Source organism: Podarcis tiliguerta, assembly GCF_965153285.1.
Source record: "Podarcis tiliguerta genome assembly, chromosome: 2".
Lineage (NCBI taxonomy): Eukaryota > Metazoa > Chordata > Lepidosauria > Squamata > Lacertidae > Podarcis > Podarcis tiliguerta.
In genome coordinates, this window is record NC_139535.1 from 119,140,733 (window position 1) to 119,159,021 (window position 18,289).

Genomic DNA, 18,289 nt, shown 5'->3' on the forward strand with positions numbered 1-18,289 from the left:
ATAGCCATTCAGCATTCCGTGCCTACTGAGCATGCTCAGTCCTCATTGGGCTGTTTTTGATCCACAATTCATTTTTCAGTTTCTTTTTTGTGGAATGGGGTTTGGACACATATGTGCCCAATTCAGCTACCACATTATCACAGCAACTGAGTGATTTCACTGGTGTAAATTCCATTGGCTCCATTTCTCCCTAGCAGTCCCTCACAAGGGAGTGGGCTGCCCTTTGATGGATGACCCAGAGAGCCCTGCAAGGTTCTGCTTCCCCCTTACTCATCTCCTCCTTCCCTGTGTTTCCATTTCCCCCTCCAGGCTGCGGTACATGGTGAAACAGTTGGAGACGGGAGAAGTGAATCTGGTGGAGCTGAAGAAGAACTTGGAATATACTGCTTCATTGCTGGAAGCTGTCTACATTGATGAGACCAGGTGAGGCTGTGGGGCTCGTGTGTCTTGCCTGACCCCTTTTCCAGACCCAGAAATAAGCACTGAGCTGGCCACTGGTTAAAGTGCAGAGCCTGCAAGTCTAGGGAGACTGTTTCAGAAGCTCAGGTGGGTGTTTTAAAGATGGCGTCAGGGCTAGGGTTTTGCATACTGAAACAGTTCAGTAGTGTTGGGACCTGACCCTGAGCCAGATGAGATCTCATGAGGAGAGGCAGTTCCCTGTAGACCCCAGTACATGCTGGGAGCAGGAAAGGTTATGGCTGCCCTCTAGTACTGACTCTGGGATTGCCACTGTAAAGAGCACACTGTCCTTGGGCCCCACTCATTTAAAAACCCTTTCCCTGTGCCCAAACTTCACCTATGCCACAGGACTCACCATCTCCCCCAAGCTAATCTCCTGGGCTACACGAAGCATCTCTAATTTGCAGGGTGTCTCTGGAGGCTCAGGAGAATTTGATCTTATCCTCTTGGCAGGGGGTTGGACTCGATGACCCTTGTGGTCTCTTCCAACTCTATGATTCTATGATTCTTCCCTACCTCAATTTGTTTCTGCATAAGGAATAGCAGACCTTTACAGCCTGTTGGAAGCTGTTCAGTTTAGAGAATTTAGGAGGAAATAAGTGCAGCCTGTTGAACTGGCCAGTGAAGCATCCCTGAAACTGAATCTTACAAAAGTCAGAATTTTATATGCCAGAATTTGACCAATTTCCAGATTATTTCTCTTCCTCTTCGCTTTCTCCTTCTCCCTCATTATCCCTCTCAGTTTTAACTGCCGTTCTGATTCTCTTTGCAGTGCCTTTCTCACTAAAACGCTCACTGCTCTTCACTGCTCATTTTTCCTGTTCCAGGCAGATCTTGGACACGGAAGATGAACTCCAGGAGATCAAGTCTGATGCCGTTCCCTCTGAGGTGCGGGACTGGCTGGCCTCCACCTTCACGCAGCAGACCCGCGCCAAGGGACGTCGATCCGAGGAGAAGCCCAAGTTCCGCAGCATTGTGCATGCTGTTCAAGCTGGCATCTTTGTTGAGAGGTCTGGACGGAGTGCCGTGTGTGTGTGTGTGTGTGTGTGTGTGTGTTGGAAGAGGGCTGCTCCAGATGGGGACGGTCCTCCATCTGCTTCATGCGTTGGCCTAGTACATTGGCCCAATGAGTGGGTCCTGCCCCACAACTGTGCCTTGTTGGTGACTATATCAGGGTGCCCTGGCTATCATTTGGAAAGGGAAGGAGTAAGAAGGACCAGGGGCTCAGCTATACAGCTGCAAATAAAATGTTTTAAGTGTGTTGTAGCATGCAATATACAAATGTGACACTAGATGGCAATGGTGAGTTATGACAAATTCAGTATAGTTTTCAAAAAGTTTTTTTAAAAAGCATTTTCACATCGTTTTTTATATGTGGGTAGATTCCACCAGGGTTGAGCAAGCAGGAGGAGGAGGTGGAAGGCAGCAGACCCAGATAGATATAGTAAGGGCAAAGATAACATATAACCGGGGTGGGGAACATGAGACCTTGTGGACCAAATGCATCCCTCCAGTCTTCTCTGTGCAGCTGTTGGAATTCTCCACAGGCAACGCCAGTTCTCCTTTGACCACACTCTTCACCAGCCCTGCTTCACACCCCCTTCAATTGTTTTGCCTGGCTGGAGCCTGTCCTTGAGCTGGGAGAACACCTCTTCTTTCCCTGGAAAGAGGACCGAGAAAGGCAACGCATACAGCCATTGACCCACCCACTTTTAGCCCTGGCCCCCAGGCTGGAAAAAGGGCTCCCCAACCTGATCTATAAGGTGCAAAGATTGAAAGTCAAGTCCCATTTGAATTTCCTGGGTTTGGAAGGATTGAGGACTGCTGGCCTGGATGCAGTATTTTATCCAGCACTCAGACATCTGGATACTCAGTGGGGTTTGGGAGGTGTCTCTATGGGGATGCAGTCCAGATGTTCCGTGGGGAGCCTGACCTGCTGTTATCTGCTCTGTAGGATGTTCCGTCGGACTTACACGGCGGTGGGGCCAAACTACTCTCCCTCTGTCATCAACTGCCTGAAGGTAATGCAGCTCTATTAGGGGGATGCTGGACTTACTGCCCAATCCTGCCCATGTCTACTCAGAAGTAAGCCCACTGAGTTTAAGAGGGCTCACTCCCAGGTAGGTGTGTGTAGGATTGCAGCCTTAACTTTGTTTGCTTCCTTCCTTGACGTGATGCTTCTGCACCTGCCCCAACCTCTCAAGCTGGTAGTTATTCACTCTGCTTTCTGGGGGGCAAAAAATTAGAAGGCTGGTATTCATGCTGTGGGTCCGAGCACAAAATGGCTGCCATGAACAGCAAAAAGAAGGGGTCCTGATGGTACTCTGTTCCAATGGTTACTGTCCCAAAAAAGGCACTGGTTGTTTATACCCTGACCCATATTCTGTGTTCAAGTTGCATGAGTCAAGGAAACTTTCCTAGCTTTCCTCCTTTGTTTTGCTGTAACTTTTTAAAAGAGAGACACTGGAGCTGAAAGCGGTGGTTTTTTTATCAGGAATTAATGGCCTATAATCTTGTTGGATGTGTAGGGGACCAGCTACAGCTCATCACTCCAAGGCAAAATGCTCTTTGCACAGGCTTAAAGGAACTCTTTGTGGCAATACTTTTTGTTCAATGTGCTCCAAAGTTGAGAGATGGAAGGTTTCCTTTCTTGTGATGCTCATTCTTTCTCCATCTGTACCAGTTAAGTGCACCTTGCTCAGGACACAGTCCTCCTTTTTTACATTTCTTTTTTGGTTTTTCTTGTGTAGACTCTTGACCTTTGGTTTTTTGACGTCTTTGCGCTGAATAAGGTGAGCGAGGACCATGCCTTGCGCACAATTGTCTTTGAACTGCTCACCCGCCACAACCTCAACAGCCGCTTCAAGGTAAGAAATGGCATGTGTATAATCACAGTGTTCTTATTATGATGGTTTATTAAAGGGATAGCCCTCCATACCCCTCCTACAAAATAGAGACTCCAGGGCACCAAACAAGCAGCTCCCCTGAGCTCCAGAGCCCGAAAAGAAAAGCTTCTTCCAAGCCTGGGATGTTCTGTATTTCAAGGAAGTGGTCTTTTTGTTAAGAGCAGGTCATTCCTCATTCTGGAACGCCCCAGCCCCTTAGGACAGAGCAGATGCCCTTGAAGTTCATGCTGCCATAGGGCATAAGGGTCATTTCTTATTTCAGACACATTCTGTTTTTCAAGAGGTTAGTGATGGGATAGTGCGGGTGGAGGACTCACATGCATTCTGGGCAAGGAATATGACCGCCCTGAGATCTTCCACTTTTAAACTGTCTCTTTGCCAGTGTGTGTGTGTGTGTGTGTGTGTGTGTGCGTGCGTGCTGGAATCTTAAGTGAAGACTGGAGGGTTCTGCATCAGAGCATAGATGTCAGCCTGTGACTTTTTTTGTAAGGATGGGTCCCACACCGCATGCAAAAGATCCCAGGTTCAATCCCTGGCACATCTAGGTACTGGGAAAGAGCCGTGCCAATGACCCTGTGGGACCTAGGCAGTTATTGGGAGTGGGTGGTGCTGTCGTCTAAACCACTGAGCCTCTTCGGCTTGCCAGTCGGTGAGCTCCTGTTGCTCTGTCCCAGCTCCTGCCAACCTAGCAGTTCGAAAGCACATTAGTGCAAGTAGATAAATAGCTACCACTATTAGTGGGAAGGTAAACAGTGTTTCCGTGCGCTCTGGCACTCGTTACGGCATCTTGTTGCACCAGAAGCGGTTTAGTCCTGCTGGCCACATGACGCGGAAAGCTGTCTGTGGACAAACGCCGGCTCCCTAGGCCTGAAAGCGAGATGAGCATCGTAACCCCGTAGTTGCCTTTGACTGGACTTAACCGTCCAGGGGTCCTTTACCATTACCTTTTACCATACTGAATTAGATGGACTTCCTAGGTATGAGACAGCGTCCTATATCCTTGACTACTTCCAGTGCTCCCCCCCCCAGGGGGTATGCAGGGGTACGCATATCCCTAAACATTTTGTGAATCTATGTTTGGCCTCATTGAGGGGCAGTATTTAAATATGAGTAGAAAAATGAATGTACTCTTAAAACATTTTTTCTAGAAAAAAAGTACTGACTACTCCTATCCCCAAAGCTTGCCTGGAGCTACATTGTTAACCTTTTCCTTTATCTCTAGATCCCCACAGTGTACCTCATGACCTTCCTTGATGCGCTGGAGGCTGGTTACGGGAAATACAAGAACCCGTATCACAACCAGATACACGCTGCTGACGTCACCCAGACTGTGCACTGCTTCCTGCTTCGCACGGGCATGGTGGTGAGGGCCCCTGTGGATGTTCTGTCTGCTAGTTCTCTGAGAAGTGTCTATGGTGCCATCTTGGAAAGCTCTTCTAGGTGTAGGCAAACTGGGAATCATGGGTTACTAATGCTCTTAGAAAGTGTGTTTCTCATCTTGGCCAAGTCCACCCCAAGTCCTAGATCGCAGAAATGATGGGTACACCACATGATTAATGGCCCTAAGTCCTCTTTTACAGTCCATCTCTAGAAAATCTATATATGAAGCATTGACAGGGCTTTTATTTCAGTGGGAACTCACCAGAACTCCGTTCCAGCACCTCTCAGGTGGGTGCCATTGCCATGAACAAGGGAGACATTCCTGCAGACATTTTTCTAGAAAAATAGCACTGAGCATTGACATCAATAGCATAGCGACTCCTAGTGGCCTCTTTTGGTTTAACATAATGGCAGGAGCTGGAAAAGAGGTTTCTTTCTGAAGGCAACGGTTCACTAAGCCAGACCCTTCTCTCCTCACCATCTCTTTCCTTGTTTGTTGCTGTGTTTTATTTCTAATAGAGACTCTGTACCTTTAATAGTCATGCAACAGGCAGAAATCCAACCCGTAAAACTTGCAGTTATTGCAATGGCGATTTTTCTGCTTTATCTTCAGGTGCTGAAAGCACCTCTGTCAGTCGAAAAGAAGCCATAGTTCCTACTCTTCTTCCATATTTCTCTACCTTGTGCTGTGTGTTCAGACTGCTTCTGCCTCTTATTGCATCAGCACTGCAATAGATTCCAGAGGGGTAGCTGGTTGGTTTCTTGGCAATGAAACAACAATAGAGTCTAGTGGCATCATAATAACAAACAAATGTATTGTGATCTCATGGATCAGAGCCCACGTCATCAGATGAATGAGGAACCTGTGACACCCCAGATCCAATTGGACTCCAAGTCCCATCAGCCCCAGTCAGCATGGTCAGTGGTTGTCCAAGTATGATCGGGGTTGTAGTGCAGCAGTGCCTGGCCATAGCTGGGTGGTACAGCAGGTGGCAGTCCCAGGTTCAGTCCCCAGCATCTCCAGGTAAGGTTGGGAGAGATTCCCCATCGGAAATCCTAGAGAGCCGCTGCCAGTCAGGATAGACGATACTGAGCTAGAGGGACCAATGGTATGCCTTGATGTAAAGCAATTTCCTGTTTCTCTATGGAGGTCACAGGCTCCCCATCAGATGGCTTCATGCATCTGATGAAATGGGCTCTGGTCCACAGAAGTTTGTAATACAGCAAATCAGTAATTTAGCAGGGGTGGGAAACCGGAGACCTAGGAAACCTGAGGAAACTATATGCAACCTGAAGGATGCCCAAAGGGGTGTGTGCAGAAATTAACTACTGTACAACAGTGAAAGTTATGTTTGTTGCTGCTCCTACTTTTGCCTCTGGCTCTGCCCATCACTGACATAAGGCTACAGGAAGGCTGCCCATAAGGAAACACGGCCATTGGGATGGAAAGGGGTCCCCGACCCTGGCCATTAGGAAGCCACCAGAGCACTATGCTATTCTGAGGGTGATCCATGAGTATGAACTGGACTTGTTCACCCACACAGGAGAATATCCAACCAGGCAAAGAGAGATGAGGCTAGAGGGGATCCATCCTGGTGAATACTCTGGTGCAAATAGTATTTCCCCTCCTCTGTCTCTGCTGCTGGGCAAGGGAGGGCTCCCCACAGGTTCCGATGGCATCTCCTGTTTCTGTCCCCCTTTGCAGCACTGCCTGACAGAGATTGAGGTCCTGGCCATTGTCTTTGCGGCAGCAATCCATGACTATGAGCACACAGGGACCACTAACAGCTTCCACATCCAAACCAAGTGAGCAATATGGATCTGTTTCGTGTATGTGTGTGTGTGTGTGAGAGAGAGAGAGAGAGAGAGAGAGCTTATTGGTACAATGGGCAGCTATTATAAAAAAGTGAAAGAGAGTCTTTTGATGGCAGAGTGGTAGAGCACGTTCCAGTCCCTGACCTAGCATAGTAACAAACAAAAACAATCCCCCTGCAGTTTAAAAGGCCATGGTGGTTTAATTAGCCAAAGGCCTGAGAGAAGAGGAATGTTTTTGACTGGCACCTAAAGATGTGTAGCAAAGGCACCAGGTGAGCCACCCTGGGGAGAGCATTCCACAAATGGGGAGCCACTAAAGAAAAGGCCCATTCTTGTGTTGCCACCCTCTGGACCTGTCTTGGAGGAGGCACATGAAGAAGGGCCTCGGTGGACGATCACATGGGGAGAGGCAGTCCTTGAGATATTTTGGTCCTGAGGCATTTAGGCCTTTGTAGATTGAAACCAACAATTGGATTGGGCCCAGAAGCTAATTGGCAGCCAGTTGCCATTACTGAACTCAGTAGGGTTCAAACGAGATGGGGGCAAACTTGAATATGGTGGCTCTGCCTGTCATTGGTTCTGGCTTCACTTACCGTTGGGCGTCCACCTTACCAGCTTCAATGGGCTCCAACCACCACTGCAGCCAAGTCTGTGCAGGTCAAACTATACCCCCTATTCAGTGCTTAGAGCGTTGGACTATGGCACCTGATATGCGCATGCGTGAAAATCAGAAGAGTTTGAATGTCTACCCCAATCCCTGTGAAACAAGACTGGAATTGGCATTGCTAAAGCTGCCTCTGAACTGTACTGTTGTTCTTCCCTTCCCCAGGTCAGACACGGCCATTTTGTACAATGACCGCTCGGTGCTTGAGAACCACCACATCAGTGCTGTCTTCCGCATGATGCAGGAGGATGAGATGAACATCCTCGTCAACCTGACCAAGGACGAATTCGTGTGAGACCTCGTCCTCCTCCTGCCTGCTGAATAGGACTCACTCTTGCTGAGGAAGATGTTGCCTGGGAATGGGGGGCGGACTCTCCTGGAGGGGGCAGACATTGTGGGAGAGTCAAGCCAATGGTTTGCAACCACTGCTGTCAGCTAAAGTGGATAGGATTGTGGACACAGTGCCCTCTCATTGTCCAATGTTTCCTTACTCAGAAAATGTCCCACTAAGTTGGGTGGGTTTAGGATTCCAGTTTTAAATACTTTGTTTTATTTAAGCTCATACGTGTTTCTGTTGAGCTCCCGATGGTCTCATTTCAGGTCCACACATCCAGTAGGCTTTGAATACACCACAGCAGGTATGGATAACCTTTGGCCTTCCAAATGTTGCTGAACTACATCTCTGTCATCTCTGGCCATTGGCCATTTTTGCTGAGGCTGATGGGAGTTGTGGTTGAACAACACCAGGAGGGCCAAGGTTCCCCACACTTGTGCCCTATATAGCATCAGATGCTCCCAGTTCATTCACTGGACCCACTTTTGGTCTCCATGTCTCTTTTACCTATTGATCATGGACAGAGAACTTGTGACCCTTTAGATGTTGGATTCAAACTCTGATTGGCTGCAGCCAGCATTGCCAATGGACAGGGATGATGGGAGTTGTAGTTTGGCAGCATCTGGAGGGGCATAGGTTCCTCACCCCGGCTGTTGAGGGTGATGACAGCAATACTGTAAGGACCAGGAAAACAGGAACTCATGACTTGTGCATCAATACATGAAGCAAGGGTCAGAATATTAGGCTTAATTCACAGAAGCAGCAAGTGAAGTGGTGAATTTGTTTCTGGACTTTACCACTGGATTTGAGGTCTGAAAACAATGGCATTTCCAGGAAATCCGTATGCTATAAATAGTATATAAATCCATATAGATTTGTTGCATGGGTTGATGAAGACTGTGGCTCTCCCCTGCCTTCAGCTGGAAATATCCCCAGACTGCCAACACACCACATAAAAAGAAAGCACTTGCAATGTAGGAAAAACCAGCTACTCTGGAGTCAAAGTGCAGAGAACTTCATTTGTTCATTTCATGCACACACAGGCTCAGAGGCTTGGAATTTATGATGAGACTTTTAGCTGGAGTCAACTGGTGCAGGTGATAAGGGTCTGAGCTTCTCCAGATCCCTTCTTCCAAATGTCTTTTCATACTTGCCCTGCTTGTCTCCTTGATTTCAACCCACATCACCTTCCTTGTTGTTGTTTAGTCATTTAGTCGTGTCTACCTCTTTGTGACCCCGTGGACCATAGCACGCCAGAGCATCACCTTCCTAGGCAGCACCCTGGGTTTGGAACCCTTTCCTGGCCCAAGACAGTTTCCAAACCGTTTTCATTACCCATATCCAGACCTGCTCCCTGACCAGACTCAAAAGCAACCCATGGGTTGTTTCTGTAGGTTAACTTGACAGGGTCTATAGGCAGCTCACCTTTCATGATACATCACTTGGTTTTCCTGCAGGCCAGTCCTCACCCCTTTCACTTTCTGTGAGAATTCCCTATTTGCAGATTGTGCAGTTGCTTTATACTTGCATGGATCACACCAGTTGGAGAAAAAAGAGGGGTATAGGAAAGACCCAGCTACACAGCTGCCCCCTTCCATACACTTCTGATGGGGACCCATCATGATTGGCTTCCTCCTGGAACTTACAGGACACCCTTATGCATGCTGGGTAGCCAGATGCTTTGTAACGATGGTCTGGATGTGCCTATACATGGAAGAAGTGTGATTATATCTTTTGTTCAGTCCTGAGAAATAGTAGGAGTAAGCTTTTGAGTTTTACAGAATTCTCCTTCAAATGCAGCTGCACAGGACTAAACAATTGCGATGATGATTACCTATTGAATCCGTTCATCTTCAGAAAAAGAATGAAATTGGATAGAGTTTGACAGACTGATAAATGTGTTATAGTTACTAAGGCCTTGCTGGGAGGCTGGGAGGCTTAACATTGCAAAGGCTTCTTGGAGGCAAGAGTAAATGAGAAGATGTATTATATTTGGGAACATATCCGCCAGAAGACAGCCATTTATGTGACTCAGTGCCATTTGAGCTTCTCATGACTCCTGGGATGCAGGGCAAAAGATATAACCACCAATATTAGAGGTCATTTAGAAAGAACATTGCAGCAGTGTTATTGCCTGACACACATCTTGGAACAGAATCAAAGATCATCTGCTCAAATCTGGCCATTCATGATGACCAAATGGGTAGATCCTTTCTTTTCTCACCAAATGTCAGGGCTCCACTGGGTGTAAGGACCTGTGATGAGCCTGCTGGATCAGACCAGGAGCCCATCCAGTCCAGCATCCTGTTCTCACCGTGGCCGCCCAGGTGCCCGTGGGAAGCCTGAAAGCTGAGCCCAACAGCACTCGGCACACCTTTCACAGCAACTGGTATTCAGAGATATATTGTCTCTGGCAGGGGAGGTAGAATATAGCCCCGTTGTTAGTCTTGTACCTCAGGAATGTGTCTAATCCTCTTTTAAAGCCACCCAGGTTGGTGGCCATCGTGACCTCCTGTGAGGGCAAGTTCCATAGTTAAACTAAAGAAGAAGAGGAGATAATGGTACAGGTGGTAGAGCTGTCACACAGAAAATACATGTGCCCTTCTGCCCCAAGGGCAGAGCTACATCCAATGGGTTCAAATTACAGGAGGGTAGATTTTTGCTCGTGCACCATGAGAAACCTCTTGATGGTAAGAGCAGTTCAATAATGGAACCAATTACCCAGAGAGTTGGTGGGCTTGAAGCAGAGGATTTGGACAGCCTTCTGTTGGGGATGCTCTTGCTCTGGATTTCCTGCATTGTGCAGGGCATTGGACTAGACCAGTGGTCTTGCATTCTTCAACCTTGAGTCCCAAGATGTTGTTACGACTACAACTCCCATCATCCACAGCTGATTTAGCTGTCTGTGGATGAGAGGAGTTGTAGTCCAACATCTGAGGAGACAAGAAAAATGAACTATACAGCCTACAAGGCCCCTTCCAACTCTATGATTTTATGAAACACACAGGAAAAGTCTGTGTGAATATCTCTTTCCTTCTGTTTTGTGTGGTGCAGGGAACTCCGGTCACTTGTGATTGAAATGGTTCTGGCTACGGACATGTCCTGTCACTTCCAGCAAGTCAAGTCCATGAAAACCTCCCTGCAGCAGCTTGAGCGGTAAGTGGCAGAAGAAGGGGACTGCGGGGGAGGCAGGGGCACCGACCATATGGCATGGATGGAGGTGCCCAAGGGAGGGGTGATAGGGACAGCGGAACCTGAGTCCTAATTTTTTCCAGCCTCGCAGAGTAACAGTGACTTGGATGTCCAGCTAGCAGTGTTCCAGTGAATGTGATGACATCACAAATCTGGCTAGACAACCAGAACTGGCCATGTGCTGATGTAACAATTCAGAGCAAGGGCAATGCTTTGAAGCAAGGTCTGAAGCCCAGAGGGAGAGGGACTTATTTTAGCCTAGCTCTAGTTATGCTGGGGAACCTGTCCTCTATTAATGGCATTTCACTAAAGGAGTTATGGAAAGAAAAAGGAGTCTTGGGGCTTTTCAAAAGGAGCAGGTTTTGTGGGAATGGTACCAGCAGAAGGACTCTGTTTTTCTAAGAATAGACCAAAGAAAGACAGAAGAGCGGTGAGAGAGGTGGAGGAGAAGCAATTTATTTAGCCCATTATGTTTTGAGCCGTGGACTCGTAGAATTGAGGTTCCAACCTCCAGCAATGCAGGAATATTTTGCCCAATATGGGGCTTGAAGCCATGACTCTGAGATTAAGAGTCTCATTCTCTACTAATTGAGCCACCAACTTACCTATAATGTCATGACTTATTTTCAGGAGTTCTGGTTGTACTGAAGCACAGAGGCCCATAAATATAGACTTGGCTTACCAGTCAGCCATTATTTTTGGTTGCCATTTCTGACATGCCCAGAGGGCTTGAGAAAAGGCCAGGAGAAAAATGAGAAACAGCAGAACTTTTCCCCAAGTTCCCCAGTGGCTTAGAAGGGACTCTCCCTTTTTCTTGCCTGCTTGAAAACTGCAGTGAAAATGAGATTTTCACAATAGGGATCTGTGTGGTGCTATGTGACCTGCTTGGCCAGAGGGCTAAGATCACTTGTCTGTGGTGAGTTGGCAAGTGGGTTTGTGGCTGCCTTACCCTGTAGGGTGAAGGTGGGGTATGCCAGATGTAATATCCAACTCTGTCCTCATTATTTCCATGATAATACTTTTCCAGAATTGACAAGTCAAAAGCACTCTCCTTGTTGCTGCATGCAGCCGACATCAGCCACCCCACCAAACAGTGGACGGTGCACTCCCGATGGACCAAGGCCCTCATGGAAGAATTCTTCCGACAGGTATACCCTGTGACCTCTGTGACTCAGAGGCCTGTTTCCTCTGGGATTATTATGCTTGCGCACAGGTGACTCCACTACAAAACAGACACACAAGACATAGCGTAGTAAGGGGTGCATGCATGTAATTTTACATTCTTGCCTTCAAATTATTTGCAAGCAAGAAAGGAATCTCCCCCACCTTCCTTCCACTGTGAAAGGCAAATCCATGAAAATATGCTTGTGTGTTCCTTTCAGTATTGAGTGCAGTTTTGAAAGTGGGATCTAGTTTTGAATTGGAAGTGTGAAATATTTTGTAGGAGGCATCCCTTAAAGAAAGTTGCTGAAATATACAGAGGTAGAAGGGCTAGGATTCCTGAGCAGAGACTAAGAACTGTGTTGAAGGAAGAACCATAACCCCCCTGACTGTTGGAAGCCATGTATTTATGATCTCCAGGCAATGTATCTTATCAGGTGGCCTGTTTGTTTTCATTTCTCCTCCCTATGCTGCCAGTCTGTAGCCATGGGTACATGTGTGTTTGGTTTTAAACACACCAAACCAAACCAAAGATTCTCAGGATTTCACAGCAATTGCAGCATTTTCTCTGAAGAGTAATAGTCTGTGCTTCACAGCACAATAGTAGCCATGCTTGCTACCCCTGGATCAGTCTGCTTGGCTCAGATGTCTTGCTCTTAGGGTTGGTTCTGATGCTGCTTTTGCTTTCTCTAGGGTGACAAAGAGGCTGAGCTTGGTTTGCCTTTCTCCCCTTTGTGTGACCGTACATCCACGCTGGTGGCTCAGTCCCAGATTGGTGAGTTGCACAATACCAGGCTGTATTCTTTGGTGAGGCCCTCACGATCAGCATCTCCTTCCCTAGTGGGGCTCACCACCAGTCCTGCTCCATCTGCCACCTTAGTTCATCCTGCTGTCATTCTTGCCCACTAGATACCATCCCTCTCTGTGGTGCACCACAGTGCCTGGGGTAGCGGAGGGGTCCACAGCCCTGTTGTTAAGGCCTCTTCCTTTCCACAGGCTTCATTGATTTCATTGTGGAGCCCACTTTCCAAGTTCTGACGGACGTGGCTGAGAAGATGGTCATCCCCCTGGTGGAGGAGGGCTCCAAGAACAAATCCTCCAGCCAGCAGAGCAGGTTTGTACACAGGGAGGGCTGGGGAGGAGAGGAGCACTGGCATGGAGAAGCATCCAGAACCAGTTCCAAAGGAAGAGAGACCGGCTTCTTCAGTGTCATGCGCTGTGCCACAAGTTCCCAACATTCTGTCACATGCCAATGTGACCAATAAAAAATAACCCAGGCTGATGATAGGGCAGTGGTAGGTGGCTTGATTCTCAATGGCTGAGCTCACCAGGGACAAGAGAGCTGGGTTGGTCCTTACTCCTTTGGTGTACTTGAGTGAAGCCCGTTCATGTTATCTAATGGTACTCTCCATGCCATGGACTACATCACCCCTACTTGGGATAGCACCCCTGGGTAGCACACCTGCAGTCCTCCAATCATAATGACAAGCCAGTTTCCTGATACAGTGGAACCTCGGTTTTCAAACGTAATCCATTCCGGAAGACTGTTCGACTTCCAAAACGTTAGAAAACTGAAGATCAAAGGGCGGTCAGCAAAATCCATTGACAAAATGGAGAAACGCGCCTTGGAAGCCATTCGACTTCCAAGGTGCATTTGAAAATGGAAGCAATTACTTCTGGATTTTTGACGTTCAGGTTCCGAATTGTTTGTCAACGGAGACGTTCAAGAACCGAGGTTCCACTGTACAGTGGTACCTTGGGTTAAGTACTTAATTCGTTCTGGAGCATGCCTAGCCCCGCCACCTGAAGCGGCTGCCTCATTGCCTTATGGGAGGGCTGGCCCTGGAGGGGAAGTTCAGCTTTTGAAGAAAAAGAAGAAGAGTTTGGATTTGATATCCCACTTTACCACTATCGGAAGGAGTCTCAAAGCGGCTAACATTCTCCTTTCCCTTCCTCCCCCACAACAAACACTCTGTGAGGTGAGTGGGGCTGAGAAACCTCAGAGAAGTGTGACTGGCCCAAGGTCACCCAGCAGCTGCATGTGGAGGAGTGGAGACGCGAACCCAGTTCCCCAGATTACGAGACTACCGCTCTTCACCACTACACCACACGGGCTCTCTGAAGCATGTTTGATGTGGGAGAGTCAGCCAGCCTTCTTTCTTTTGAAGAATAATAGGGGCTTTTTTCATTTCCAATCCCTCCCTGTGAGTTTTGGGGGGCTGTGGATTGCTTCCCCTCTTGACTGCCTCTCGCCTGCTTGTCAGGGGAAGGCAGCGAGGACCAAAGGGAGCCTGTGTCAGCCTGTGAGATCAATTGGAACCTTTCAAGGTGCCAGCTCTGACAGAGCTTGTGCGTCCCCAAACTCCCGTGAGGCAAGCGCCGAGCAGCACAGCCAGCGGCAATGTCGGGCTTCACATAAACAGGCCCCTTTGTAGCTGGAAATTGCCTTGGCGTGGCTCACCATGCAGGCTCTTCTTTGTGCACCTGGCTTGGGGATGCCCAAGGGAGCAACATGGATCCTTCCCCCCCCACCCCCGCTCCTGTTCCTGTCCTGGTTGTCACTCCCAAAGCTGGGCAAGTTCACAGGAGAGTCTTTAATTTGATGTGATTTTTATTTGTGGGTATTACTATTTCTTATTTTATTTTTTAAAAAAGAATACCTCCTCCCTTCCAGTTTGAAAACGGAACAGGGGTGGGGAACTTGTGGTCCTCCAGCTCCCATCCATCCCAGCCAGCCTGGCAAGTAGCCAGAGGTGATGGGTGATCTGGTCCAGCAGCATCTGAAGCACCCCAGGTTTCCCCATTCCTGACTTAAAATGTACAATACAAAGTAGGAGTTGGGGGCGGGGAGACTAAGGGAAGTTGATTTGCTACGCACAGAAACGCAGAGATCAAGGCTAAGTGAGGAAGTATAAAGTGGAAGCATGGCCAAAACCAAGGAAGCGCTTCCAGGGCCCCCGAGTTTGTCCCTAGAGAGACACCAGGCAGCAGTCCAGCCAGTGTGACTGTCTCTGGCCAAAGAAGGGTGCTGCATGGCAGGAACAGCCCCTTATGGCCCTTCACTCTGGGGATTTGCAAGGTTCCTCTGATCGTGTCTCTCACTCCCTGCAGTTCCCACTGGCGCCAGCCCTCTGTCGATGAGCATGCTGAACTGGGAGAAATCAATGCTGACATCAACAGCTTCCGTTCCACCTGGACAAAGTACATCCAAGAGAACAAACAGAAGTGGAAGGAGCGAGCTGCCAGTGGTATGGGCTGACGGTGGGGCAGAGGGATAGAATCATAGAATCATAGAGTTGGAAGAGACCACAAGGGCCATCGAGTCCAACCCCCTGCCAACCCCCTTTGTGAGTAGGGGACAGATTTAGTTGTGTTGGATCAGTTTTCCTGGGCAAGTTTGTAAGGGAGCTGTGGTCAATACTGCCCCTTCCCCAAACTGTTAAGAAAAAAGACAAATTTGTGGGCTCCATGACATGCATGCGCATGTAATATGTAAATTCACCCCAAACATCCACTTCCTGACCTTGTAACAAAAAGCCCGTTAAGAACCAGCCCTTGAACACAATCTGATTGCCATTGATGTCATCATTCTTTCTCTTAATTTCCATTTGCATCTTCCCTAATGCCCCTCTACCTGCTTTACCCTTCTTTAGATTTCTACTTTTCTTGTATTTTCTTCTTTCTGACTTTGCTCTTTCTTAGATCAAGTAGTTGTTTTATCTCAGTATATTATAAAAAGATATTTTCTACTGGGTATGTTTTTCTGTATATCTTTGAATAAGTATTAATAAATAAAATTTAAATAAAATAAAAAGAGGGAGCCACCACATAAAAGGTCCTGCTCTTGTCATGCCTCTCCTAATGCTGTTGCCGTGTTGTATTCATATCCTGCTCTTCTACGGTAGGGACAGTAAGAGCAGCTTATAAGCAAGAATAAATAGAAAAGTTAATATGTAAATCCATCAACATGACCGATAGATTATTTTGTTAAAAAAAGTAAACAAACCTAACACTAACATTTCCTAATCTCAGTTTATCCAGTTCTTGAGCAATGTATGCTTGTTCTGGTATTCACACATCCATTGGTACTGGGTGGTACATTTAAAGCACTTTTCTACCACTTTAATAGTCATGGCTTCCTCCAAAGAATCCTGAGAATTATAGCTCTGTGTGGGCTTTGTGTAACAACTCTCAACATTCTTAACATGCTACATTTCCCAGGATTCTTTGGGGAAAGCCAAGACTGTTAAAGTGGTAGAATAGTGCTTTAAATGCACGGAGTGGATGCGACCCAAGTTCTTTATGGCATTTCCCTCCCTTCTTTTGGACCATTGACAGGGAAGCTTTGGCCCTCTGGATATACAGTAGGTACTCATCCCTGGGGACGCGGGTGGCGCTGTGGGTAAAAGCCTCAGCGCCTAGGGCTTGCCGATCGAAAGGTTGGCGGTTCGAATCCCCGCGGCGGGGTGCGCTCCCGCTGTTTGGTCCCAGCGCCTGCCAACCTAGCAGTTCAAAAGCACTCCCGGGTGCAAGTAGATAAATAGGGACCGCTTACTAGCGGGAAGGTAAACGGCGTTTCCGTGTGCGGCTCTGGCTCCCCAGAGCAGCGATGTCACGCTGGCCACGTGACCCGGAAGTGTCTTCGGACAGCGCTGGCCCCCGGCCTCTTGCGTGAGATGGGCGCACAACCCTAGAGTCTGTCAAGACTGGCCCGTACGGGCAGGGGTACCTTTACCTTTACTCATCCCTGAGTACTAGCAATGGCGGCTGGGGCCGGTGGGATTTGGAGTCCAAAGTCTGTAGGGAGTTCACAGGTTTCCTGTTCCCTCTCCTTTTTCAGGGCCTACATCTCCCTAAGCCCCCCTCTTCTCACCTTACCGGCCCCCTCACTCCTCCTGACCTTCTGCTGGGTCTCTTGATCTTGGCACCTGTACCCACAACCCCCCTGATGCCGATGCCTTTCCCCCTCCTTAGGAATCACAAACCAGACATCCATTGATGAGCTCTCACCCTGTGAGGAGGAGGCGCGCACGCCTGGAAACCAGCACAATCAGAACGGCAACGTGGAATAGCACAGTCCGTGAGGGAGCAAGGTGGGTGCTTGTTTGCCTGCTGATCAGGGGTGCTGCCAGGAATTCCAAGAGAGCTGGGAGACCAAGCCTGTGACGCAAATCCCCATCAGATTTGTGTTTCCTGATTTATATGCACAGATGCAAATATAGGTCTCTAAACAATTTAAGATTGAGGTGGCTGGAATCTCACTGGTGTTTTGCATCGCACTCAGCAGGCCTGTAAGCCAAGTTTGTATTTTTTAAATAATAAAAAGGCTAAGATTAAAAAGTGGGGAGGGGAAAGAGATAGGGAGTCTAGGGCCCCTGGGCTACCTCCTAACAATACCCCTGCATTGGTGACTTGCTTGTCCCAGAACAGGGATGGATTTAATGAACCTTAAGCGTCAAGGCCCCTAATCCCAGAGGGACCCCAAAAGTGATTAGTTCACATTGCCTAATTTTTTGGGTGGGGAGTCTAGCAGACCCAACTGGAGTTGCACAGCTTAAATTGATTATTTTTGTTGTATGCATTTCAACAATCCCAAAGTTTGAGAGTCAGTAGCACAGATGTTGCAAAAGTGTGGTGATCTGCCATCGAACAACCCCAGTGAAGAAGAGAACAGTAGTTACCCAGACCTCGTTGCTGGTTGCGAAGGGGCCCCATGACAGTCCCCAAAATGCAGGTTTGCCACTGTCCCAGAATTTCACTAATCCAAGCCAGAGGGGCAGGGAAGAAGAAACAGCCCTACATCAAGGAAGCTGCTGCCTTCTTCTTGACATAGCAGTTTTCTGTGCAGAGGGTGTTTGTTTGTTTTTAGTGGCAGAACTAGTGGCAGTTTGTTTTTAGTGGTGTGTGAAATAACACCCCACCTAGCTAGTTTTTAATAAGCAATAATTGTGCCCCAGATTTTTGCAGTTTAGTGGCATAGTCCAGATGCAGGCTTATTACCTGAGAGCAAGGCTGGAGAACGGGTGGCCCTTCATACATTTGTTGGACTCAGCCCTGGCCAGCATGGCCAATAGTCCTAGATGATGCGAGTTGTAATCCTGCAACATCGGGGGGGGGGGGCAGTTTCCTCAGCCCCACTCTAATGCAGGGTTCTTCAACTTTGGGCCCCCCAGATACTATGGAACTACAACTCCCATCATCCTCAGCCACCTTTAACCAATGATCTGGAATGATGGGAGTTGTAGCCCAACAAAATATGAGGATCTGCCCTGCTCTCTTCAAACTCAAAGTATTGCTGTTGCCTTCTTGCTCTTATTTTCAAAGGTGGTTGTTAATTTTTGTTATTTCCCACTCAGAATTGTTTTCATGATTTAACTC

At 47.9% G+C, this 18,289-nt stretch overlaps 1 protein-coding gene across 6 annotated transcripts in view; it reads left to right on the forward strand.

Moving 5' to 3' along the window:
* PDE1B (phosphodiesterase 1B) overlaps nt 1-18,289 on the forward strand; it is a 118,805-nt gene that overhangs the window by 93,180 nt on the left and 7,336 nt on the right. For all 6 annotated transcript variants that reach the window (XM_083428257.1, XM_083428258.1, XM_083428259.1 and 3 more), the window contains 13 exons: nt 310-423; nt 1,287-1,469; nt 2,414-2,480; nt 3,210-3,326; nt 4,588-4,728; nt 6,451-6,551; nt 7,390-7,515; nt 10,613-10,714; nt 11,778-11,898; nt 12,605-12,686; nt 12,908-13,025; nt 15,023-15,159; nt 16,886-17,004. In XM_083428257.1, coding sequence (XP_083284383.1) covers nt 310-423; nt 1,287-1,469; nt 2,414-2,480; nt 3,210-3,326; nt 4,588-4,728; nt 6,451-6,551; nt 7,390-7,515; nt 10,613-10,714; nt 11,778-11,898; nt 12,605-12,686; nt 12,908-13,025; nt 15,023-15,159; nt 16,886-16,983 — 1,507 coding nt within the window. In that variant the 3' untranslated portion in view covers nt 16,984-17,004. The remainder of the gene's footprint in view (nt 1-309; nt 424-1,286; nt 1,470-2,413; nt 2,481-3,209; nt 3,327-4,587; nt 4,729-6,450; nt 6,552-7,389; nt 7,516-10,612; nt 10,715-11,777; nt 11,899-12,604; nt 12,687-12,907; nt 13,026-15,022; nt 15,160-16,885; nt 17,005-18,289) is intronic.